This window comes from Mucor mucedo, assembly GCF_025094135.1.
Source record: "Mucor mucedo strain NRRL 3635 chromosome Unknown EV154scaffold_210, whole genome shotgun sequence".
NCBI classification, from domain to species: Eukaryota; Fungi; Mucoromycota; class Mucoromycetes; order Mucorales; family Mucoraceae; genus Mucor; species Mucor mucedo.
In genome coordinates this window covers 30,160-53,178 of record NW_026252494.1, presented here as the reverse complement: position 1 = coordinate 53,178, position 23,019 = coordinate 30,160, and the positions used below count along the sequence as shown (strand labels likewise).

General features: G+C 36.8%; 13 protein-coding genes across 13 annotated transcripts; 5 read left to right on the top strand and 8 right to left on the bottom strand.

Annotated features, from left to right (window-relative positions):
* Positions 1 to 25: 25 nt before the first annotated feature.
* On the top strand, positions 26 to 530 carry EV154DRAFT_556697 (60S acidic ribosomal protein P1; the record flags this gene model as incomplete). Its single annotated transcript, XM_051605371.1, has 3 exons — positions 26 to 91; positions 165 to 399; positions 460 to 530. 3 exons carry the CDS (start codon positions 26 to 28, stop codon positions 471 to 473), a joined length of 315 nt encoding a protein of 104 aa, XP_051451032.1. The 3' UTR covers positions 474 to 530.
* A 1,483-nt stretch (positions 531 to 2,013) lies between these two features.
* Positions 2,014 to 3,075, bottom strand: EV154DRAFT_127299 (P-loop containing nucleoside triphosphate hydrolase protein). Its single transcript, XM_051593991.1, has 5 exons — positions 2,842 to 3,075; positions 2,676 to 2,766; positions 2,508 to 2,617; positions 2,298 to 2,432; positions 2,014 to 2,226 (listed from the first exon to the last, which is right to left on the bottom strand). Exons 1-5 carry the CDS (start codon positions 2,959 to 2,961, stop codon positions 2,089 to 2,091), a joined length of 594 nt encoding a protein of 197 aa, XP_051451031.1. The 5' UTR covers positions 2,962 to 3,075; the 3' UTR covers positions 2,014 to 2,088.
* Position 3,076: 1 nt separating this feature from the next.
* Positions 3,077 to 4,338, bottom strand: EV154DRAFT_127298 (uncharacterized protein). The gene is made up of 4 exons (XM_051593990.1): positions 3,900 to 4,338; positions 3,676 to 3,832; positions 3,574 to 3,628; positions 3,077 to 3,504 (listed from the first exon to the last, which is right to left on the bottom strand). The coding sequence occupies exons 1-4, from the start codon at positions 4,153 to 4,155 to the stop codon at positions 3,130 to 3,132; spliced, it is 843 nt and encodes a 280-aa protein (XP_051451030.1). The 5' UTR covers positions 4,156 to 4,338; the 3' UTR covers positions 3,077 to 3,129.
* A 190-nt stretch (positions 4,339 to 4,528) lies between these two features.
* Positions 4,529 to 5,522, top strand: EV154DRAFT_540799 (Fanconi anemia complex, subunit FancL, WD-repeat containing domain protein; the record flags this gene model as incomplete). Its single annotated transcript, XM_051604444.1, has 4 exons — positions 4,529 to 4,707; positions 4,778 to 5,161; positions 5,218 to 5,369; positions 5,485 to 5,522. 4 exons carry the CDS (start codon positions 4,529 to 4,531, stop codon positions 5,520 to 5,522), a joined length of 753 nt encoding a protein of 250 aa, XP_051451029.1.
* An 18-nt stretch (positions 5,523 to 5,540) lies between these two features.
* EV154DRAFT_530447 (uncharacterized protein) lies at positions 5,541 to 6,757 on the bottom strand. The gene is made up of 2 exons (XM_051603746.1): positions 6,535 to 6,757; positions 5,541 to 6,469 (listed from the first exon to the last, which is right to left on the bottom strand). Exons 1-2 carry the CDS (start codon positions 6,719 to 6,721, stop codon positions 5,658 to 5,660), a joined length of 999 nt encoding a protein of 332 aa, XP_051451028.1. The 5' UTR covers positions 6,722 to 6,757; the 3' UTR covers positions 5,541 to 5,657.
* Positions 6,758 to 6,759: 2 nt separating this feature from the next.
* Positions 6,760 to 7,558, bottom strand: EV154DRAFT_530445 (thioredoxin-like protein). The gene is made up of 3 exons (XM_051603745.1): positions 7,210 to 7,558; positions 7,065 to 7,144; positions 6,760 to 7,001 (listed from the first exon to the last, which is right to left on the bottom strand). Exons 1-3 carry the CDS (start codon positions 7,530 to 7,532, stop codon positions 6,835 to 6,837), a joined length of 570 nt encoding a protein of 189 aa, XP_051451027.1. The 5' UTR covers positions 7,533 to 7,558; the 3' UTR covers positions 6,760 to 6,834.
* A 43-nt stretch (positions 7,559 to 7,601) lies between these two features.
* EV154DRAFT_431855 (pyridoxal kinase) lies at positions 7,602 to 8,351 on the bottom strand (the record flags this gene model as incomplete). The annotated part of the gene is made up of 2 exons (XM_051596638.1): positions 7,602 to 8,257; positions 8,309 to 8,351. 2 exons carry the CDS (start codon positions 8,349 to 8,351, stop codon positions 7,602 to 7,604), a joined length of 699 nt encoding a protein of 232 aa, XP_051451026.1.
* Positions 8,352 to 8,462: 111 nt separating this feature from the next.
* On the bottom strand, positions 8,463 to 8,937 carry EV154DRAFT_127282 (uncharacterized protein). Its single transcript, XM_051593989.1, has 3 exons — positions 8,842 to 8,937; positions 8,770 to 8,785; positions 8,463 to 8,716 (listed from the first exon to the last, which is right to left on the bottom strand). Exons 1-3 carry the CDS (start codon positions 8,899 to 8,901, stop codon positions 8,574 to 8,576), a joined length of 219 nt encoding a protein of 72 aa, XP_051451025.1. The 5' UTR covers positions 8,902 to 8,937; the 3' UTR covers positions 8,463 to 8,573.
* Positions 8,938 to 9,660: 723 nt separating this feature from the next.
* EV154DRAFT_530435 (uncharacterized protein) lies at positions 9,661 to 11,687 on the bottom strand. Its single transcript, XM_051603744.1, has 4 exons — positions 11,619 to 11,687; positions 11,379 to 11,537; positions 10,172 to 11,317; positions 9,661 to 10,111 (listed from the first exon to the last, which is right to left on the bottom strand). The coding sequence occupies exons 2-4, from the start codon at positions 11,407 to 11,409 to the stop codon at positions 9,834 to 9,836; spliced, it is 1,455 nt and encodes a 484-aa protein (XP_051451024.1). The 5' UTR covers positions 11,410 to 11,537; positions 11,619 to 11,687; the 3' UTR covers positions 9,661 to 9,833.
* A 2,908-nt stretch (positions 11,688 to 14,595) lies between these two features.
* EV154DRAFT_540797 (uncharacterized protein) lies at positions 14,596 to 15,155 on the bottom strand (the record flags this gene model as incomplete). Its single annotated transcript, XM_051604443.1, has 2 exons — positions 14,596 to 14,950; positions 15,049 to 15,155. 2 exons carry the CDS (start codon positions 15,153 to 15,155, stop codon positions 14,596 to 14,598), a joined length of 462 nt encoding a protein of 153 aa, XP_051451023.1.
* Positions 15,156 to 15,935: 780 nt separating this feature from the next.
* EV154DRAFT_487897 (uncharacterized protein) lies at positions 15,936 to 16,340 on the top strand (the record flags this gene model as incomplete). Its single annotated transcript, XM_051599036.1, has 1 exon — positions 15,936 to 16,340. The coding sequence occupies one exon, from the start codon at positions 15,936 to 15,938 to the stop codon at positions 16,338 to 16,340; it is 405 nt and encodes a 134-aa protein (XP_051451022.1).
* A 2,439-nt stretch (positions 16,341 to 18,779) lies between these two features.
* Positions 18,780 to 19,788, top strand: EV154DRAFT_530428 (uncharacterized protein). Its single transcript, XM_051603743.1, has 3 exons — positions 18,780 to 18,956; positions 19,017 to 19,245; positions 19,314 to 19,788. The coding sequence occupies exons 1-3, from the start codon at positions 18,796 to 18,798 to the stop codon at positions 19,674 to 19,676; spliced, it is 753 nt and encodes a 250-aa protein (XP_051451021.1). The 5' UTR covers positions 18,780 to 18,795; the 3' UTR covers positions 19,677 to 19,788.
* An 8-nt stretch (positions 19,789 to 19,796) lies between these two features.
* On the top strand, positions 19,797 to 22,968 carry EV154DRAFT_530426 (uncharacterized protein). Its single transcript, XM_051603742.1, has 3 exons — positions 19,797 to 20,416; positions 20,481 to 20,778; positions 20,802 to 22,968. Exons 1-3 carry the CDS (start codon positions 19,845 to 19,847, stop codon positions 22,899 to 22,901), a joined length of 2,970 nt encoding a protein of 989 aa, XP_051451020.1. The 5' UTR covers positions 19,797 to 19,844; the 3' UTR covers positions 22,902 to 22,968.
* Positions 22,969 to 23,019: the final 51 nt, after the last annotated feature.

Genomic DNA, 23,019 nt, shown 5'->3' with positions numbered 1-23,019 from the left:
ACTTGCGAATCCTTACCTATTCATCATGTCTGCCGAACTTGCTGTTGTTTATGCTGCCCTCATCCTTGAGGATGATAACGTTGAAATCACCGTAAGTAGATAAATAGATAGATTAGTGGATGGATGAATAGAATACTAAACTGGATTATTTTTTCGTTCGATAGGCCGATAAGCTCCAAACCCTTGTTGCTGCTGCCGGTATTGAGGTTGAGCCTATCTGGTTCTCCCTCTACGCCAAGGCTCTCGCTGGTCAAGACCTCAAGGCCCTTCTCATGAACGTTGGTGCCCCTGGTTCCGGTCCCGCTGCCTCTTCTGGTGCTGCTGCCGCCTCTTCCGATGCCCCCGCTGAGGAGGAGAAGGTCGAGGAGAAGGAAGAGTCTGACGATGATATGGGTTTCGGTAAGTTGTGAATTGCATTGGGTTTCTTAACATGTTCTAACTTTTATTTTTTACTTTCAGGTCTCTTTGATTAAATTCAATTCAGATCAACAGATTATTTAAATTAATAAATTTTTATTTTGAATCCTTACTCTACTTTATTTTTTCGTTGACATTGACGTCCTGGAAGGAAGCCGACAAAATTACCTTTCACTAACGGCAAGATGAACGGGATGTTTACAAAGGATAGTTTATGTTGTGTGTACTATTTTCAGAAGTGCTGGCACTTATTGGAATAGGTGTGTCAACACCTATAATTAATGGTCAATGGATAGTGTGTCCCCAATATTAAATTGTAATCACTTTCCATTATTAACGTACCAACAGTACTTTGAGCCTTTACCTGATTCAGCCTATAACAGTAGCGTCCCTTGATTCTAAACAATTTATTCGGTCACCAGCATTGATTTTCATTGGTCTCTGTCTGGCACACTCGTATATATGTTTAAGTTTTTTAAGCACCTTCAATTCTTTGACTTTTGTAGTCGTGTTTTATCGGTTGATGGCATTAGCCACGATGCTGAATAGGACAGACGGACAAGAAAATTTATCATTGTTGCTCACATCACAAAAATACACGCAAATTATTTACTCGATTATGTGTGCAAGACTTCCAAGTGCTTTTGTACACGTTTTAACTGCGCAAACACCACACTAAAGAAGAAGGTATTTGACTACAGAGGCCTGCATACCGCCCAGTTTTCCATGCCTACTAAACAAGTATTACATATCATTTCACAGGAAATTGCTGATGTGTATGTATCCGTGGAGAAGTTGTCAAAACATAGCAAGTACGTGCGGCTAAAGTCACTTTAAGTGATTTTAACCCTATGACCTGGAGGATGCCTTGTTAATAGTGCCGTTGCAACTAACATCTTAAAAAAACAAAATGTGCGCTTAGATAATGGATGTGGTATGTACAGTTCATCCAATTCATAGAAAGTTAAGTCTATCTGCTTACACCACAAGACAAAAGTGAGACGAGGATTTGATCCCGTATATTCGGCAAATATGTTACAGATATTCGTCATAGGAAGTAGGTCAGCGCTGGACACTCAGTTTTAAGAGTCAACAAAACGTGGAAGTTTTCGAACAAGCAAAAGCTAACTTACTTATCAAAACAATACTGTTGAAACATTCCGCATAGTTAGCTGATAGGTCCCGACCACACAGACGCCCAATCTAATTCTCGTGTCATAAGATAGGGCTAATTAGGGTATACATTATTTGCGTCTGGCCTTGGCACTCTACTTTGCGAACTATTTACAAGTGGCCTATCAAGTAGCTAATACTGACACTCAAAGACCCATCTACAGCTTGTTGGACCCATCATTGCTGCACGGTTAAATATACTATACATTGGTCATTCTCTCTCTTTTGTGCTGACCATAAAGTCCTGTAGGATTTCGACATAGCATATCTGTACAAAGATGTAGACGCTCAAAAAGAAATGTCAGAAAATGTAGTCTTTAATTATCCAGACCTGTTGTCGTAACTAGGTCGACCAGAGATATACTCAAGCGGTAAGAATTTTTTTCCCCCTCAATTTTACTCGGCTTTTGAACTGATCATATTCACATTTTGAACTAATGATTTCTGAAGATAGTGTAGTATAAGAGTATATTTAAATAAGGAGAGAGATTACAAAGTTTACATGATGTTACAGCTAGAAGATTTTTTGATTGTACTTCTAATAGCCGAATTAAATACCTCAGGTACTCCTTGACCTGTTAATGCAGAACATTCAACATATTTATAAGCGCCGATTTCTCTAGCGACGGCCAAACCCTAAATAACAATCACAATAAAAGTGTCAGTGTGTAAGCCCTATTGTTGTTTGTTTGTGTAATGTTTCTTACTTGTTGATATGTAACGGGCTGAAGATCTTGTTTCTCAAGTTCTTGTAAGACTTGAGTTTGATCTCGAAGATCGATTTTACAACCGACTAATAGTAACGGTAAACCAGGACAGAATCTTTTGACTTCAGGCATCCACTAATAGGTATGGGAAAATATGTGTCAGTTTCATCTCACTTGCTTTTTTATTTATGTTTATAATTGATCTGTTACCTTTTCTGTGATATTCTCCAAAGATTCAGGAATATCCACTGAAAAAGCAATGAGGACAACATCTGAATCAGGATAAGATAAGGTTCTTAGTCTATCATAATCCTCTTGGCCTGCATAATAAAATGATTAGATATAAAAATAAAGAACGATTGGTCCATCGAATGTAACCTGCTGTATCCCAAAGTTCTGCGACTACTGGTTTATCATCGACAATTATGTCCTTGACAGTATTATCAAAAATAGTTGGAGTGTAATCTCCCTTAGAGAAAAAAAAGAGAAATGCATAAATGATTAAAAGAAGAAGAAAAAAAGAGCTTGTTTTTCCTATTCTTACTTGTGGGAATTTTCCTCGACTGAATCTGCTTAATAAACTGGTCTTTCCACATGCACCGTCACCTACGATTACTATCTTTCTCTTGATAGGTTCATCGTCTCCTGAAAAGCAGCAATTCATATTATATAAAGTAACGGATTTGGGGTTTTTTTGAAAAAAAAAAAGAAAAAGAAAGAAGAGAAAAAAGAAAAGAGAGAAAAGAGTTGAGCTTTTGGCTGATTGCTTAGCAAAAATAAAAATAAAAAAATCAATTTTGTAATTGAGGCTGGTGAGGCGTTTCCCTTTTTATTATCTACGTGTAACCTTGCCTTTAGTAACCTTTCTTTTCTTGGCATGAGTAAAATCAACTTCATCCTCATCTGAGTCCGAGTCAAGCATATCCACTAATTCATCCTCTTCCTTTTGTAAAGCAATAGCCAAAAGTAAATCCTGATCTTCAGATGGCTGCATTTCTACCTCTGGGGTATCTGGAGTGGTTGAAATAGGACTGCCTGGTGTGGGTGTACCAGGTGTCTTGGGCGAAGTAGACAGTAACTTTGATTTTAATTTATCAATGCGAGATGGATGCGCTTCTCCAATCAACATGATACTCTGTCGTACCTTTTGGAGTTCCAATTCTAATCTTCTCAGGCTTTCTCTTTTTTGTTCAAGTGTGGCCATAGGCTAAAAGAAGAAAAGGATTAGTTCCTGTGCTTTTCAATCTATATATAAAATCATGGCCAATTTACTTGCATCTACTACTTTGGGTAAAACAATATCTTTGTATTCTGATTCGTGTAATTGGTATCTGCAATAATGTCAATATCATTTTATATATAAACAAAAATCACTTACGCTTCTCGGTTAGCAATAACCCTATTCTTCAGTTCCTCACGCGAGAGCTTACCACCAGTGTTGACAATACAGTTATTCTTACGTCTAATACCAGGTCCTTGAATTAAAGCATTCTTGGCACCAATCACTTTAGGATCAATATGAAGACTTGCAAATTCTAGCTGGGCATGTCAGTTTTTTCTTTTTTCTTTTCTAACTGCAAAAGTCAAGATTTCGAAGCTTACCTGCTGTACTTTGTTGTCCCAATAATCGTTGTAATTGAAGATTCATTTGGGCATTGGTTTTACCTGGTAAACAGGCACTGTCAATGATCTTTGCCCAATTACCCACACCAAACTTCATCAAAGCTTTTCTTAAAATTTCGGATTCTTCTTCGGTCCAACCAGGTGATAAAGTACAATTCCAAAGACTCGCTGAATCATTGGATCGAAGTACATTACGGGCACCCGCCGGCATACTACGTGGTTTAGCTACGTTCATGCTTAAATGTTGTTGGTTTGATACAGAGAGAAGAGGAAGAAAAAAAAAATATTCGCGAACTTGAAAAATAAATAAAGACTGAGAGCGCGACGTGTTTTTATTTAACACTCCACTTCAACATGAACAATGTACCATTTCCTTTAATTATACCCATTGATGAAGCCAACAAGGTATATAAAGGATATGTACCAATCCATGTAAGACAAGCAGTTTAAAAATAGCGTAGAAAACTAAATATCTCCAGAGCAAAGAATATTTGATACAGGTCCAACTTGGGCCAAAAGGCGGGCTGTCTGGTTCAACACAGTTAGAACAGTTGGTGGAACAGCGCAAAAAGGCAGTTGAAACAAAGCTACATCAAGCCACCGATATTATGTCGTTTCTTACAGAATTAAAAGAGATCTTGGAATCAGTGCCATTAGAGAAAACAGTAAAGACGTTTAATTATTCTTCTGGTCGCTACACCAGTATTTATGCAGAGTTGACCAGGATTGGATTTGATAGAATTCATAGCATGTCTGATACCATGAATGAAATAGTGTTTGTAACTCGGTAAGCAATTTGTGTATATATATATATGTGTGTGTGTGTCTTCAGACAAGTGTATTTACCAATGTGACAGTGATAAGGGTGAGCGTGAGCACTTATTAAGAGTGTCGCTTTCGAACGAATACCCGTTTGTTCCAGCGCAGATAAGCAGTGATCTGCCCAAAGAGATGACGCCTAAACCATATTTGTATCAGGTTTTAGAAGAACATGAAAGTATTATAAACAAATACCAGCCTCTTTTTGATAGTCTAGATGATCTAGACAAACACATGCGAATCATCGAACCGGAACACCCCAAAAGAAATGATCTGTGGAGACGCATCGCATTAGGCCACCACTGTTCCTTTCATATCCAATTAGATCCCGATTATCAAAATACGAAGCCTGGCCTCATTCGTTTTTTTGGTAGTTCGAACCGTGTGCAAGATTTAAAAGCAAAATGGAAATCATATGCATGGTATAAAACATTACAACAAGGACTTTAATTAAAATCTAAAACTTTTTTTTTTCCAGGAATAAACAAGAAAGTCTCTCTGTGAACTTATTAAATTCGTTTCAAATTGAATCATCCAATACAAATAATGACTATACAAACACAAGTGATATTGAATGCGGTATTTGTTACTCCTACAAATTGGACAGTGGTGATTTGCCTCAAATCATTTGTAGTCATCCATTATGTAATCGAGGATTTCATTCGCTATGTTTATACGAAGTAATTAGAATGAAAAAGAAAATGATGTCATTGCACGACTAATAGTTCTTTTCTATTTTACATAGTGGTTACGATCGAACCCGACTACAACACAAAGCTTTAATGTCTTATTTGGAAAATGTCCATATTGTAATGAGGTATTTATTTATATGTTTTTTTTGTACAGGAGAGGGGTATTGTGTGACTCATTACTATTTTACAGAAAATTACCATCAAGGCAATCATATAAACAAATAAATTAGACAGCAATGGAATCTTCATAAGAAGGGGGACATGTGTAAAGACCATGGCTGTGTAACTTTTGGAGTTCCTGAGGAGTCATTACACAGTTATAAGCAGGAAGTTTGAGATAATCACGATCATCCAGTTGAGAAACTTGACTGTTTAACAGGTCAACATCCATTTGATAAGAGATAGTTCTTGTAGTATGACGGTCGGATACTATCAGAGACACCAAAACGACATGGGAGATTCTAAAGTCCTGGTATTCCATAGTGGAGTGAGATAGTTTGTCATCAGGTAACTGGTAATCACAAGTTGCTTGCCAGCCCTGGTTAATTGATTTTGATGGTAAATTGAGATGAGAATTCTTTGCGGGATAGATAAAGTGACAGGACTGGTTTGTATCATCATGAACAGTACGACGTTCAAGTACTTGGACAAATATTTGCTTCAATCTGAATCCTTGTATTAAAGGTGAGATTTCAAACTTAATACCGAGTTTTGAGCCAAGCGCGACGGATTTTTTGTCAATGGAGATTCGATATTTACACCAATCAGCGAATTGCTTTTGAGTAGCTAATGGGTGATATTGACGTTCGGGTAATCTTGCCAATACAATGGCTTTTGTGGACTCTTCATGTTGAACAGTGGGAATATTCATCTTTTTGTAAAGGAGACGTACGGACATGGTATATTCAACTTGGATATCTGATGACTTCACAGATTCGGGAATGCCTGAGGGTAGTGGCATTTCAAATGGGAATTTAGTTGTACCAGTAGTAGCAGGGATTTGAAGATCCTTCGACACTAGTTGCTGCACTTTTGAATCTAAAAAAGATAACAATGCATTAGTGCTAGTCCAAATATAGAAACTGTTATTTCTCATTATTTACCTTTTCTCCATTGTGTCTTCTTTAAACCGTCAAATTGAATAGAAAGATTTTTAATCACACAGTTATCAAGGTTTATAATGACAGTTCCACGCACCACAGGGGATGTTTCGTGAGTCTCATCAATGAAGATGACAGGCTCCAATAATTCAATCAGGATATGTTTAGAGTTTTTTTGTCTAGTCCACATTTTGTTATGTTATTTGTAAAAGTAAAAAAGAAAGATGGTTTTGACAAAATAAAAAAAAAAAAAGAAAAATTTGGTTCCTTTATTTATATCCCGAAGAAAATAAATAAATCGGGTTAGACCAATAAATGGTGTTGGTTTAATAAGAGCTTTAGTTTTCCAGTTTCATGTAACTCTTCAAGATCATCGGAGCCACCCAGAGTTTTTCCATTCAGAAAAATGTTTGGAAATGTTTCTCTTGCAGAAATTTCCTTCAATGCCAGCTTTACTTGATAATCATCATCTATTGTATTTTTAACAAAATAGTCAGTTTAGTACTCCCTCTTATTTTAAATCACAGCTTTACCTCTCAAGTCGACTTCAATCACTTGTAATGGCGTTTTTAATTGATATGTGCTTAAAATAGCCTTGGCTTTCTTTGAAAACCTGCAAGCATTTGTTTTTAGCTAAACCAATCAATTAAAGAAATCATAAAAAAAAAGATACTTTACGGGCAATAGGTTTTGGAGAACACAATTAATTGGTTGTCATGGATATGTTGCAATATTTCCTCCTTCAAACTCTGGGGCTCCCCCTTCTGTAATTGTTCATCCGCCACGACAATCATGCCATCATCACCTACACTCGCTATAAGACCGGATTTACCAAAATAAGAAACAAGCCCCAGCGTCGCCAGAGAAATAAGGATGAGTAAAGTCCATAATCTTAACCGGCGAGGGTTACATTGCCGAGATGAATTCTGTTGGTGTTGACCAGAAGCATATTTCTCTTTGGCTTCAATATCGTCCTGAACAGTAAACGGCAAAGTACTCATTTCTAAAACGAAAAAAAAAATAGTGTAGAAAGGAAAAAGAAAATTATAAAATTTTATTTCTGTGATTGGCTATGATTTAACTCTAATTTTCTTTACGACGCCCAAACCAATACGTTCAGGCTCTTCAATTTCTTTTTTTCCTTGGATTAAATGTAATTCACGAATTCTAGCAATTTTCGCAGGTTCTGGATTTCCAGCCAATAATCTTTGTTGATAGACAAAAGTCTTCTTTGTGATTGCATTAACGGTGCAAATAACACGATAGGCTGCATCAATCAAACAAGGAACTCGATCGACAGCTTTATCCATGGATTCTTGTAACCTAGCAACAACCAATGAAGAGAACAAATCACCAGTTCCGGTGAAATAGCCTTCGAATGTAGGGAACGCAATAATATGTTGATCAATGGTCCCATCTGCCATTACTTGGCTGGTAAAGCAATATAATGATTTTTCACAGGTTGAATCTAAATGCACATCCAAGGGCACAAGCTCAAGTGGGATAGACAATGTGGTAATGACAACATGTGCTGATCCCAATGCATGTAACTTTTTAGCGACCAAACAGGCATCTGTCAATGAACTGATTTTCGTCTCAGTCAAGAGTTCAGCTTCGAATTGATTTGGTGTCACTACATCAGCCAAACGCATAATGTTTCTATACAATGGAATTATCTCCGGTGCTACATACATGGCACCTCCATCACCCATTACCGTATCGCATACTATATACCATGTTACTACAACAAGTAAACAATGACATCATGTCAACATACCATAGATCAATTTGGGATTCTTGGCCTTTAATTTTTCCACCATTGCTTCGATCTTTTCCAAAATTGCGTAATTTCCAATATATCCTAATCTTGCCTTGTTAATTTATTTACCCGGGTCTTATCATCTATTTCAGATCTTACCGGTAAGGACATGACTATAGTCATCAATTAATCCGTTACTTTCTAAACCTTCAAATAAATCTTGTACATTCTCGGCTGTCATCTTATTCCCTGTAAAAGAGGGATAACCTAAAAATAGACTGGATCAGGAAAAGCCCCATTTTTTTTTATTCTTTTGTGGAAAAATCATTGTTATCAAATTACCTGTATGGTTTGAAAACTGAACCGTATTTAATATATCTACATCAAATCCGAGTGTTTGAAGGGGGAATACAGCTGCCTTGTTACCTATACAAGATTATGAACATTTTATGTTTGTTATCTGCATCAGCCATCCATACCACAATAACCAGAGACCTGTTACAATCACGATTAGCACATCAACACTAAATCGAACATCATCCTTCACTTACGGTATGAGACTGAATACTTAATACTCTGTAGTTTGCTTGTTCATCTTGTAATGTATCCATGGCAACAATCTAGATTGGGTCAAGGCTGTAAAAAAAGGGGGGGGGGGAGGGGATGGACTGCGCGCTTGCGAATAAACATATCCCGCAGCATGCTGACATTTAATTGCACACAGTACAAATTGTCACACATTGTTAGCATAAAGATCAGCACTATTGCATTTCTCCATTTGCTCCCTTTTTCCAATGACGTCGGTCAAATGAGCTTTTTTTTTGTATTTTTGTTTTCCTCCGGAAGAATATAAACAAAAGTGGTGCACTTTCCCAAAATAAAAATGATCGATCGACTTTGACTGGGGCATTGTAGAAATGATGTAGTTTTACATGAGTTAGAATTCAGAAAAAGAATGCGACATTACATAATCTGCTGTCAATGGAATGATATTCACATTAGAGAACTAGTACTAATTTATATCCATAATCTAACTGGAATGACAGGTACATGTTACTGATGCTTAAATCTTGTACATCGCATTAGTGTACTATGTATCTAGAAGTTCTATTACTGTTTCTTTTTTGGAAAAATGCATACTTTATCATGATAGATCACATACATCCTTTTTTTTTTAATTCGATTATCACCTTTCTACCGACATTCGAAAATCCCCTAATCATTGAGATTATTTGCATAATTCTAAATGCTGTTCTTAATCTCCATCAAAAAACAAAAAGGGTTTACTATCAGTCTAATCAATCATCACTCTTTTATAAAATTCTTACTCTTCATGATCCAAGGCTGTAGCAGTTTAATTTTAAACGCTATGAAATAAGAAAAAAGAGTGTCGCATGAATACTTAAGTTGATGAAGCGAAGACTGAAAATGTCATACAAGCTCTCCGAGCCGCGCTTTTATTTTTTATTAATCCTCACCCACAGCTTTATTGGCATGAATTATAGGACAGAAAAAAGAATGCAAAGATAAAATTTAAATAATATTACTTGATATTAAAAGAATGGGAGAGGAATGGAGCAGCGGCCTCATCTTCAGAATCGTCATTATTTAATTCTACGGGTTTTCTTTTTCTACTACAACTAATCAAAGCTTCAACATCTTCCATCAACTTTCTTCCAATCAACACTGTTTCCAGCAAAGCGGTAAGATCAATACCGATATTTGAAGCCTGATCTGGGAAGGGAAGTTTTTTTGTTCGAGAGATTCTGGTAATGGTGTTTCCAGAAGGAATGTCCATGATTAAAAGCTCTAGATCAAGACCTAGAAGGAGACAAGGATAAGTACCTTAGAGAACAACCTATATCATAAGCAAATTCTTACCCATCATCAGAAAGCCGACAGTATACAAGCTGTTGACCTTTATAGGGTTAGCGTTAACTAATCTTGAGAGCATATCCCTTAAGGTCTTTGGTAATTTCATCATACCATCATCTAAATACTTGTCGTCTATAGGAAGCACGTCTTCCTTCCCAACTTCACAACATCCTACTTCGTGGCGGCCAGCCTTGAACAAGATGTCAACCTTTACCCCGGTGACCTTTCTTTCCCTTCTACCTAATCCCTCCAAGCCTCTACTTTCATTTCTTCCTAATGAAGAAGCTGTGCTGACTCTTTCGCCTAATTTGGCATCAACATGACTCTCTTTAAAGCACTTAAATACGAACTGCCATATTTTGTTGGAAAGATCGCCTTCAGAAAAGTCGCTTAACTCAATTCTTTCGTCGTCTTCGAATACTTCAGCAACTTCAATGACAGATTTTTGAATCCATCTTTTGGTTTTGCTAGTACCAAACTCAAATTTACTTTCGAAGGCGTGATCATAAAAATCTTTAGCTTTCTTAAATACGTCTTGATCAAATGAGGTTAAGTAGTTTTTTACATCTTCATCAATACTGGGAAGAACTGGCGCTTTGTAATTTTTGATTTCACGAAGTTCTTCTTTGGTAAAGACTTTTTTCCAAATAAGATCCGAAGTATCAACAATGAAAGAAAAAGCAGGATGCTCGTATTGACATTTATCAATGACTAGACAAACTGCATCTTCTACAAATTTTCCACTCGATAGTCTCCATTTGCTATGATCATTTAGTTGACTAATCTTTTCAATTAGTCTAGCTTTTGTTTCAGTGGAAACCAAGGTATTATGCTTGCTATTAATTGAAGATGATTTCTCAGAGCTTTTTGATGACGATGGAGTTATGGCTGAGTAAACAGACGGTGAATCTCTAATCATCTTTAGTTCGCCAGAGATTGATTGCCATACATTTCTATTGCCAGAATCTTTTCTTAATTTATAGTCCAAGTTATCAAGTGCTATCTGGAATTTTCGCTTCCATACCCCCTTAAACGTGTTCAAGTTACCACCTGTGTAGCTGCTGACGATCAGGTCTTTTGCTTGAATGAGGAATTCGTCCCAATTTACACGATTCTCTTCGCTGACAATATTTTGTAGTATTGCTGTTATTACTGAGTAAAGTTTCTAGTTAATGACAAAATCGCGTATGGTAATCAAATGCGTTATGCTTACATTCGATATACTTAACATCTTTATTAGCCATGATAGATTTAATAAGTTTTTAAAACAAGAAAGATTAACAGGAGTAAGCAGACGTAAAAGTATCGAATGGCTCTATAAGATAAAAGGCAAAAAAGACTTTTAAAAAAAATGATTAATAATATCATCAATCTAGTAGTTGTGTAACAAATAATGAGGAAATGTCTAGACCTCCGTATTTTTTTCCAAACGTATTTTTTTTGTACCACTTACAGGAATTCTGGCCAGAAGACCAGCAGACCAGTATGATTGCACCTATTTACAGTCCAATCCCAGCTATTCACGGTTCGTGAGTTCCAAAAACTCAAGAACTCTGCCTTGGAGGTCGCCCTCCTATTGCAAAGACTAGCCGCAGCCGCAATATCACAATTATATATCTTTTTCGATTTAGCTTCTTTTCAAAGAAACAAGAGTCACTACTAAACTAACCTTTTTATTTGATCGGTTACTTTCATACGATAAAAGAAGTATGTTAAGGAAAAAGAAAAGGAGAAGAACAAAGTGTGTGAACCAGCTTTATTTATTGATAAACAAGCTTATGTCAGGATGATTTTATTTGTCTATTTTATCATCCATAATATTTGAGCCTTTACTTAAAATAGAAACAGTTGCAAAAACCTACCAAGCAAGTCAGAGCTTGGTAATTGTCTATCTGCATTCCAGTAGTAGCTTGTAATGGCAGTAAAGCAGATTTTATGGAAAACAGAAAACGATCATCCAATGAAGTTTAGATGATATGGCATGTCAATCGACGTGTAGACCATCACGTTTGAAAAAATACGTTTGAAAAAATACGTTTGAAAAAATACGTTTGAAAAAATACGTTTGAAAAAATACGTTTGAAAAAATACGTTTGAAAAAAATACGGAGTTCTAGACATTTCCAAATAATGAATGTAAATATAAAACTTTTTTTTATTAAGGAGGCAGTGGAAGAATCGAGAAACATCACAGCAGTCTAAGGTAGTTTGTATTTGCACTTGGCAATAAACGATCTAATATATTTTGCCACGGCAGAGCCTCTACAAATATAACCCGTTTTTTTTTATAAAAGAAAGTAAGAACAAGTCTGATTTAAAAATAATGATTAAGAGAAAATGCTTATAACAAATACACAAGTAATAAGCTTTTTTTTATTTCAATAAAATATAAATTACATAAACTGTAAGTCTCTCTTAGTTTCAAAGCAACAAGCTTTTACTTACGGGAATAACCACGAGAAGGTGAAGACTATCTATTCCCAACCCCCAGATCCCAAGTTGTCTCCCCCAGATCCCATGTCGTGTTGTCTTTTCAGCGAACAGACCCGGACTTCAAAGAGCCTCCGCAGCAAGCCCCCGAAAATGAAGCACTGTAAAAGTGGAAATGAATGCTTTAAATGCAAAAAGAACTAGCCTCCCACAAATATAGCCCCCCAGAACCTAAGACAACCACTTTCCATCGTCAAGCGAACAGACCCGAGAAGCCCAGTAAAGACAACGTCTGCAGAAAGCCCCGAGACGACTAAAGTACCACAACACGATCATGAACCCACCTACCGGCGAACAGACCCGGACTTCAAAGAGCCACCGCAGAAAGCCCACCGACGAATGACCAACTTGAGACAACGCAAGCTGTTCACGGAAGGTTTAATCTAACAAAAAAATTGTACATTGAAGTAGAAAAAAAGAATTAAGTGAAAAAGGGTGGTGAGAAAAAATGTTGTCGTAATTTTACGGGTATTTGTTTAAACGAAAATCGAACGGAAAACCAGTCACTCAGACATGTATCTCACAAATGCATGAATTTAATGCAAAGTGAATTTGTCTGAATGTTTATTGATTATAATATACATTTTAAAAGAAAAGAAAGAAAGAAATAAGCTGTGCCATAATATATTTTAATAATTTGCTGGTATATGTTCATGTCAGATGTGGTTATTTGAATTTGCTTGTCGAGATTGTCAATACAAACAAGGAAATTACTGCTGATCGTTAGTCAGATATTTTTGTACATAAGCAGAGTAGAGGTGTTCTATCATCTTAGATCCATTCACTTTATGGCTCATTATACACTCGGATTGACAGGGGGTTTTCATTGCTTTTGGTACAAAGCGCAAGCGCTATTAATACGCGTAATCGATCCTTGGCATTTCTTAACTCAACCCGATGATTGTTAACATAATCGCCATCCTTCAAAGCAATTTTTTTATTTTTGTTGGGAAAATAAGAGTTGACAGTCTTCATTGCCCACCTAATGTTGGATTCGACATCGACAAACTTTGTGCATCTTCCGAGAAAAGTACAGAGGAAGTCTCAGCAACGTTGTTGAAAGGGAATTGTGTTTTAAAATACGTTACTTTTGACATGTTTGTTAAAGGTAAAAAAGGGGCCTAAAATCGGTGAAGTCATCTAGTGGCTTAATCAAATCCGGTTAAACTAGTTCTCGGAATTTGTTCGTTTTGCCGTCACCAAATACTACTGACATCATTTGTAATATTAGAAATATAGTGGTGCATAGGGTCAGAATTCTTTTACTGGCATGATGTTCCTTGATTTGTCATTGAGCCTCCCCCAGCATGCAAGTACATAATTATGCTATGTATTAGACTTACTAGTACACGAAATATCCAACTTTTGAAAAAGTTAGATCGACGGTCTTGTCTCAAAAATTAGACAAATCTTTTTTTTTTTTTTTTTTCGAATTTTTGGACAGTTACTGTAAAGGCACAAAAGATGGTTTTGACAAATAGTTAAAATGGATAATTATACAGCTTAAAATATTTATGCGACCTGCTAATAGTCCCTTCTCATTATTTAATTCAGTCATCACATTTTCTACCAAAAATTCATCTTCTGTCAATGACTTTTGAATGGGTTCTTTTAATTTTGTCGGCTGCAAAGAAGCAGCAGTGGATTCCGAAAATCTTCGTGCATTGTCATAGTTATAATTTTCTGGGAAAAATGGTTCATTTTCATCATCATCTTCATCGAAATTCTGGTTATTTGTTCTGCTTTTTGTATTGCAGTTGGATGTATTCTCTTCAATTTCGTCTTCGTCATCATGAACATTGCCTGATCTTCTCCGATCTCTTTCAAGAATTTCTAATTCAAAATCATCTGATATAATGCAACATTAGAAGTTTAATTAAATTTTGTGCAGACACTATTTTAATTAAATTTTACCAAGCTCTTCATCCGCTGTATTAGAGGCTAAAATTCAGGGCCATTCGTAAAATGTTGATTGAGTGACAGATTTACATAAAAATATCCTTCTCTAACACCTCTGCTAATTTGTACGGGGCCTGTGTCTGGATGAACCATATCTTTCAAAGTCTCTGTAACCAATGGAATACATGGCAGTATTCTTAGTGCAATAACTGCCAAATAAAATTTCTCTTCTAAAGCCCTTCCTAAAAACCCAGAGACCGTTGGTTGCTGGTCCATATTGCCTGTTGCAACCATGAGAATGGGATCCTTTTTTTCCTTTAAATATTTGATATCCCATGAAGAATTATAAGCTTTGAAAGAGTCCTCTATTACATTTTTTGGTCCGATCACCTTTACACTGTAACGTCTTTTTAGATACGTAGGCGGAAAAAAACTTGGTCAGTTTTAAACCAAGTTTATAATGTTTAATTAAACACCCAAAGTTTTATACATTACCCAAAGTATGCTTCATAAAGCAAAAAATAAACGTCCCCCTTCTCTTCATCCACTCGCAATGTATGGGGGAACAGGAGCCCTACAAACGTGGAAACAATGGATTGCATATTTTAAAAATTATATTGTAGCTGTTTTTATCCTTTGTCAATACATGTGTGTTATATAATACGTAAAGGTCTATGGTCAATTGCATTGTATTACATGCGTGTTTATTGTGTAAGGTTTTTATTGAGCTTCCGTAAACGTGCGTTTAGAACTAAATTTTTATTGTCATCACCAGATACTTCCAACATCTTTCATGATACCGGATACAAACAATTTAATTCTGTAAGTCCACAACTTTGTCATCATCACATGTTTTTTTTTTTTTTGAAAATCCAAATTTTTCAAAAATGACTGCCAACTATTTGCGTAAAATAAAAGTATGATAGATTGATAATGATATCAGGTTTTTTATTGTCATAATAAAAATGAGTTTAGGGTCCATAAAAGAAATGTCAGGCAACTTTTTTTTTCTTCGACACCACCTCTGCTGTACGTATAGAAAGTTTTCACCATTCTGTGTTATCCTGCTTTCATTAGAATTATATATAAACCAATACCGAAGTCGATTTTTTTTTGGCAACATAATTGTGCTATAACAGTGACACGGTACTGTTGTAATACATATGTGTAGCACATACATTGAATGCATTTGTGTAATGTTTATTGTATTATAGGCTATTTGAGACTTTGTTATACCTTATTTTTAACGAGTACTATTTAAATCGGGAACAGAATAAACCCTGTATATTAATTGAGAGATGTTGTTTGAAATACTTTCTTATTTCACTTCCCTTCAATTTTCGAAATTCATTACTAGTAATCTATAAACGAAACAAAGCAAAATGCCAGCCATGAGCCTGAATCTCGGTGTAAACGTTTGCGTTCCTGTTTCTGCCCACTTTTTAAGGAAGACAAGAGCTGTAGAACTCCTTCGGGGACGTTTTGACTTCAATGCTCCTCGTCTTAGGCTTAATGGTATTACCACTGCAAAGAGTACAGACGCTAAGAATAAGATTCTCTGTAATGTAGTTTTTGATGAGCTACCAGACACTACCTTCGTACTTTATGGAACCTCTTTGAAGCATGAGGGTCCCATAGTTAGACAAGAGACCATTGATAACCATTCCAATACTGCTACGACGGTCAGCAACAACAATACCCCAGAGGAAGACGGTAATCTGGAAGACGCTGAACCCAGAAATGAGGAAGAGGAAGAGGAAGAGATTCCAGTGTGCGATGAGGTCTAGGATACGAGAGAAGTGTATACCGATGCATGTTTAGTTTCTGGAAACAATTATCGTTCCATGAAATCAAAGTTTAACTTGCAAAACAAGGCTACTGCTTCTCCCGCCGAATACTTCTTGTATTTTCTACCAATGGATCACATAAGAGAAATAGTTGTCCCAAACATAAAAAATCATGCGCATAGTGTTAACAACCGTTGGGTAAATCTCACCTTCTTGGAATATTTAACGTGGATGGCGATTTTGATGAATATAACGGTTCTTAAACATGTGGACAAGAGGGCGTACTAATGGATGGGAAACAGTTATTTGAGGCCCAATATCAACTTTGGAGAATTTATGGAGTATGATCGTTTTGTATCGGTACTTCAGTATCATGTTTTCGAGGTACCCTGTGGTAACAGCTTAGCTTCAGATTCTTTGTACCAGATCAGAATATATTTACAGAAATTCAATGAGGTACTGGCAAGAGCACTTGAGCCTGGAAGATATCTGTGTGTTGATGAAAGTATGAATCAATGGCTCGGTGAAGGAATGCCCAATCTTAAAAAGATACCAAGAAAACCTCACCCAATTGGGCAGGAATGTAAAACACTTGCGGATCATGACACGTTCTGTATCATTCAGCTTGATACTGTCAGCGATCCTGTAAAGAAGAAGTACGATGACACAGATCGCAATCTAATTGCAACATTAAAGCGGTTGACAGAACCTTGGTTCTTTTCCTGAAGAACAGTAATTGGTGACTCTTGGTTTGGGTCTCCGGAGATGACATCTGTCTTGTTAGATCATGGACCTTTTTCAATCATGCAAGTCGTCAAGAAAAAGTACTGGCCTCGTGGGATGCCAAGTAACGATGTTATCCGTTTTCTTGGGGCTGAACGTGGTAGTCAATATACTGCTGTCAAACAAGATGAGCACGGCCGCCCAATTCTTGTATGCTCCTACAGAGACCTCAAGCCAAAGACGATTGTGTCATCTTGTAGTACGTTCGTCCCTTCAACCAAGATCAGAATTTACATTGACAGATCTGGTCAGCAACGCGAGCTTCGTCGCCTCTAGGTCTTTGATGATTACGAAGACCACAAAAGTAACATCCTCATGCATAAATTCAATAGCTACAATAACATTTTTATTTCCTTTAGGTAGCGTCGATACTAACAATAACAGACGGGATAATATGATATCATTTCATGACATTATGAAGACTTACAGATGGGAAAACCGTTTTTTGGCCTTTACTTTTGGCATTGCTGAGGCTGGCTAATGCCTTCAGTTGTTTCAAGATATGGGGATCCAATTCAGGAAATGATCTTCTTCATTCTGATTTTAAAAGTAGACTCGTTTTTTCTTTGCTAAAAAAGGTAAAAAGTATGAGCGGCGCTGCTTCTGAGATACCAATGGAGTCTATGACAACAAGAAAGCGTGATTCTACCAGTGCTCATGAATACATTAGCCTTTCTTTTAACGGGAAACGCATTAGACAGGTTTATAAGAGTTGTGCTGGGTTGGGTTTAAAGAACCCTCCTAGAGTGGAATTCAGATGTGCGTGTGACACGAAGGCCATATGCAAAAAATGCCATCATGAGCACTTTGGAGAAGAATATAGAAAAAGAAGTCAAATCTGAATATTTTTTAAAGTATTCTATTCCTACATATATTATTAGCCTGTTACAATAAAAATTAAAAATCTTTGATATGATGCTTATATGAACAGTCCATTTGGGACGACCCATTGATTTAGAAAACCGACAATCTTCATCTAGTGGCAATGTAAACTAGATAGTACATCGAATATCCCAAAAAAGTTATAAACATGAAAATAATGTATCAAAAAAGCTAACATCCAAAAAATACCATACTTTATTTATTATTTGATGTATTAAAATTCATTTTTGTAATCAGCCCATTTGGGCCGATTTGGGAGAATAGTACTTGTTAATCAAAAAAAGTGTCTGAACGGGTTTTATTTATGGACTGATGAACAAGAGCTGGTTTATGTCACGATGATTTAATTGATAATATAATCACTTTAAATGATTCAGCCTTTACTTATATTGAAAATTTGTGAAAAAAGCTCCAGACTTACGGAGGGATAATTTTGATATGGTGCGTGAATAGACGTAAAAGTAAATGGCTGATTTCATCTTGAGATAAACAAGATGATACTTCTTTTCATGTGGGGCATCCTTTTCAAAGTATGAACAATGCCCCCCTCCTATAATTACTCTCCGTCTTAGTCCCACGCTGTTCATAGCTTCTTCTTGATTCGAATTTGAAGATCTCCAACTGTCAGTGACAGATATTGTGCACTGAAAATCTATGGTGCTTTGTATAAGTGTGTTACAAATGATGCGTTTTAGCAGTCCATCCGTTTGTGATTGGTTGAAATATCATATATTAAAAAACTGAGACAGAGAAAAAAAAAAAGCACACACTTCTTAAACACACAATTACAATGAATACACCATTTACTGGTAGAGGAAAAGCATGGGTTGGAGCTAATCCCAGTCGACAGTTGGACGGACTTTCGCAGCCTCTGACACGTAATTTACAAGACATGGATCAAAAAGAACTTTTGGCACTTCATGAAAAGACAAGTGCCATGTTGAATAATCCGTAAGTTTTTTCTTTCTTTCTTACTTATCAAGGTATATGTAAATCTGACGGTTTGAATAGTACACTTCATTTACCCGACGGTGGAGCCAAGTTAAGGGCTAAAATCGAACAAATTAATGCGATTTTAAACAATGAGAACACGGCGACCAACAGTATTACAAATAAGGTATCAGGTTTATCATTAAATGAAAAGTTGGATATCCGTAAAGAGACCATTGTTAGATCAAATCAAGTGCAAGACGTTCATGCGCACAACTTATTGCGAGCACACGATGCCGATGAACAACATGTAGGTTTCAATTCCTTATTGAAAAATGCCCATTATGTATGTGAACTTTACTCATCCAATCTGTGTAGGCCAGAACAGCACGTATGATGAGTCTCGAGGAATCCATGAAATTACAGGAAATGCAACAAAATGATATCAAATTGGCCAACATGAACAAGCGTATGGAATCAGTGAGAGGAAGTGTACCAAGTAAAAGCTTAGCGGATGATTTAAGTCTGACTATGGGTGGTTTACAGTTGGATCCAGAAACACGTATTCCTCGTCCAGATGATGACGGTCCCAGTGATGATGAGGGAGATGATATGGATTCAGACGATTCAGCTGATTTCGAAGGTCAAAACTATCAAAGATTCGAAGATGAAGGATTCGAAGAAGATGATGAAGAGTTTGATGATGGACAATTGCATAACAACAATAATCGCAGAGTATAAAACCTGTCATAGTGGAGTATGAATTTTTTTTTTTTTTTTTTTTTTTTGGGTGGAAATACCGCTGGATCCCATCTAAAAGGCAGAAAAAATAAAAATCTACATATCTCCTCCGCCTTTTCTCTTTTTTCCCTTTTTTAACAAACTTTCATTTTATTATACGTCGAAAACATGAAGTTGGCGTCTTTGTTCAAAGACAAGGGCGACCTGTGGAAGAAAATATTTAAATGTGCCGTTGCGTATGAGATTGCCACCATTCTCATTCTCATTCCTTCAGTTCTTAAGGTAGCCGGCTCACCACCATACCTTGTACCACTCGGCACTATTTTTTTCAACGCAAGTGGTACGGCAGGTAACCAAATTATTGGTATGTTACTGAACACCTTGATGATGTTGTTACCTGCTATCTGGTGCGGCATCGTATCCTTTTTATGCGCAGTCTACAACAGATCAAGAGAAACAAACCCTGCTCTCTATAGCAACGGTGCTGGTGCCATTGCTTCTATCGGATTTTCGATCTGTGTGCTAACAGTTGCTTATGTCCGTTTAAAATACCCTCGACTTTATATACCTGCTTTACAGGGCTTCACTATACCGTTTTTCGCATTGACCAAAGGGATCTATGGAACTCACTTTGATATAATGATAATTCTAGGTAGTTTCTATCCTGTACTTTGGGGTGGTTTAATTGCGTTAATGTGTAATTTACTGTTTTGGCCAGAAACGGCAGCGAAAACAGCAGAGTAATACCAGTTATATATTAATTCCAAGTCAGTAACCTGATCTAATATTTTCCTTGTTTCACAGACAAGCCTTTGGTAGTTCAATTGAATCTATGAAAGACGTGCTGTCATTTGTACATGAAGAGCTTTTAAAGAATGATAATTCAGGCGTCATTACAAACGATGTAACAGCCAGTACCAAACTTCAGACACTCACCAACAAACTACAAAAGGATATTGGCAACATGAAATCAGCACGCAAAGAAGCGAAATACGAACTCATTGTGTCTTATTATACACCAAAGAGTTATAAGCCATTACTGCATTCAATCTCATCGCTGGCTGAAAATCTGTTTGGGTTTTCATTGGCTATCAAAAGAGAAGTACGCATCATGCTTGAAAAAAGGTTAAGGCACATTTAGATAAATTAAAGAACCAGCAGATGGATACTGTGATTACAGCCAGTGGGAGACAGACCATGTCTCCTTTACTAACAGAGGTTCAGTCAAGTATATTATCGGGTGACACCTTGTTAGGCGGAAGGGAATACAAGAATATCGATCGTCTACAATCCTCCATCCAACCTTCTTTAAAACGATTTATATCGACATGTATACTTACATTGGACCAGATCGAAAAAGATTTGATTGCACATAAAGCCATTTCAATCAAACACGATAAAGGAAGCAAGACACACAGTATATCCAAAATCAATCTTGTTTCTGCTCTGGAAGAATTTAAGGAGACTGAAACCACATTTCAAGATGAATATGATAGAGCCGGACATTTGCCGTCAGAAGAGCATTTTTTAATATTTACCGTAATCTTTACCATGGTTCAATTCGGTCAAGAGTTAATTCGTTTACAGACTCATGCCGAAGAATTGATCAAATGCAGTACGGAAGGAGAGAGTTGGATAAAACGTATTCATCTACCTCGGGTAGAGTTTAAAAATTGGTTGAGTAAGACTTCCTATCAAAATGAAGGACAAGCACTCTCTGAAAATGTGTTTTTGGATTCCCGAAAGCTGGAGATAATGAAAACGAGAACCATGCAAACCAGTGCTGCTCCGGTGGAAGAGAAAGCGGAGGAAGACGACGATGAGAGTTTTAACCGAGAAAGGAGAAGAGTGTCAGAATTAGTGACAAGGATCGAGTCAAGAACAAATGAAAGTATTGTTGACCAAAATATCATGCAAGAGGAACATGAAAAATTAGACAAAGAAGAGTATGAAGAGCAGGAATCCGTACCATTACATCAAACCCCCGGTAAGCATATCTGGAACCGAAAATTGTATTCACTCAACAAATGGTTTCAATACGCCCCTACACGCTATGCCATCAAATTCACAATCACAATGCAACTATTGGCCCTCATGGCATTTCTTCCCTTTCATGGTATCAGTGATATTTACAGTAATAATCATGGTCAATGGGCTCTTTTGTCTGCTATGGTGGTGATCAACTATACAGTCGGATCCACAACGATACAGTGTTTTTACAGAATCATCTCAACCATTATAGGCGCTGTTTGTGGTTACTTGTGTTTATTAGCAGCCAATCGTCGAGAGAATCCATACGTGATTGGTGTCTTGGTCTTAGTCTTTCAGGTGCCTATGTGGTATTTACTTTTAGGTTCAAAGTTTCCCAGAATAGGATTTATTTCTCTTTTAACGATGAGTGTGATCGTGTCCACCGGATACATATCGCCAGCAGACGAGTCCATCTTTTATCCTGTATGGATACGTACTGTGACAGCCATCTTGGCAACTATTGTGGTCATGTTGGTAGATCAGTTGATCTGGCCTGTATGGGCAAGAAAACGACTTCGCACCGATTTAGCTGATTTGTTGATCACAACAGGTATTCAGTATGCTCGTGTGGTTTCTTTAATGTGCCAAGAAAGCACCAAAACGTATCGCTACCAGATGACATTCGAAGAGAGTAAAATTCACCAAAAGAAATTGAATCGTCAGCTAAATGTTGTTCAAGAAATGTGGGTATTGGCCAAGGATGAACCTAGATTAACCAAGGGCCCATTTCCTATCAAGGAGTACCAAGATATTCTAGAACACGAAAGAAATATATTGCACTGGATTCAACATATACTGGCAACTCAGGCAATGATTTCCGAAAGAATTCGAAAGACTATCATGACGCCCATGAATGCGTATCGAAAAGAAATGTCGGGCGCAGTGCATTTGTATTTGTTTACATTGGCTTGCTCACTGCGTACCAAATCATCATTACCTGCCACTTTACCGTCAGCTGAGTTAGCAAGACGTATGCTGCAAACTAAACAAACAGCGCTATGGAAACAAAATCATGATGAATTATTAAAGCAGTCAGCTAGGGCAATTGCTGATCAACAGCACGCTGAACATCAGTTGTTTTGGCATACTTATGCAGCTGGATGTACGGAAGTGGTTGTTGAACAAGAATCGATGGGTGAATTGGTTGCTCGACTGATGGGACAATGTAAAGGTGGTATCAGAGATTGGCAATAAGCTTTTTTTTTATTATTATTATTTAGAGGAAAATAAATCCTTTATATGTACACAGTGTTTCCTCTTTATATATTATATTTTTTTTTTTTTCTTTTATTTTATTTTTTTTCGCTTAGTT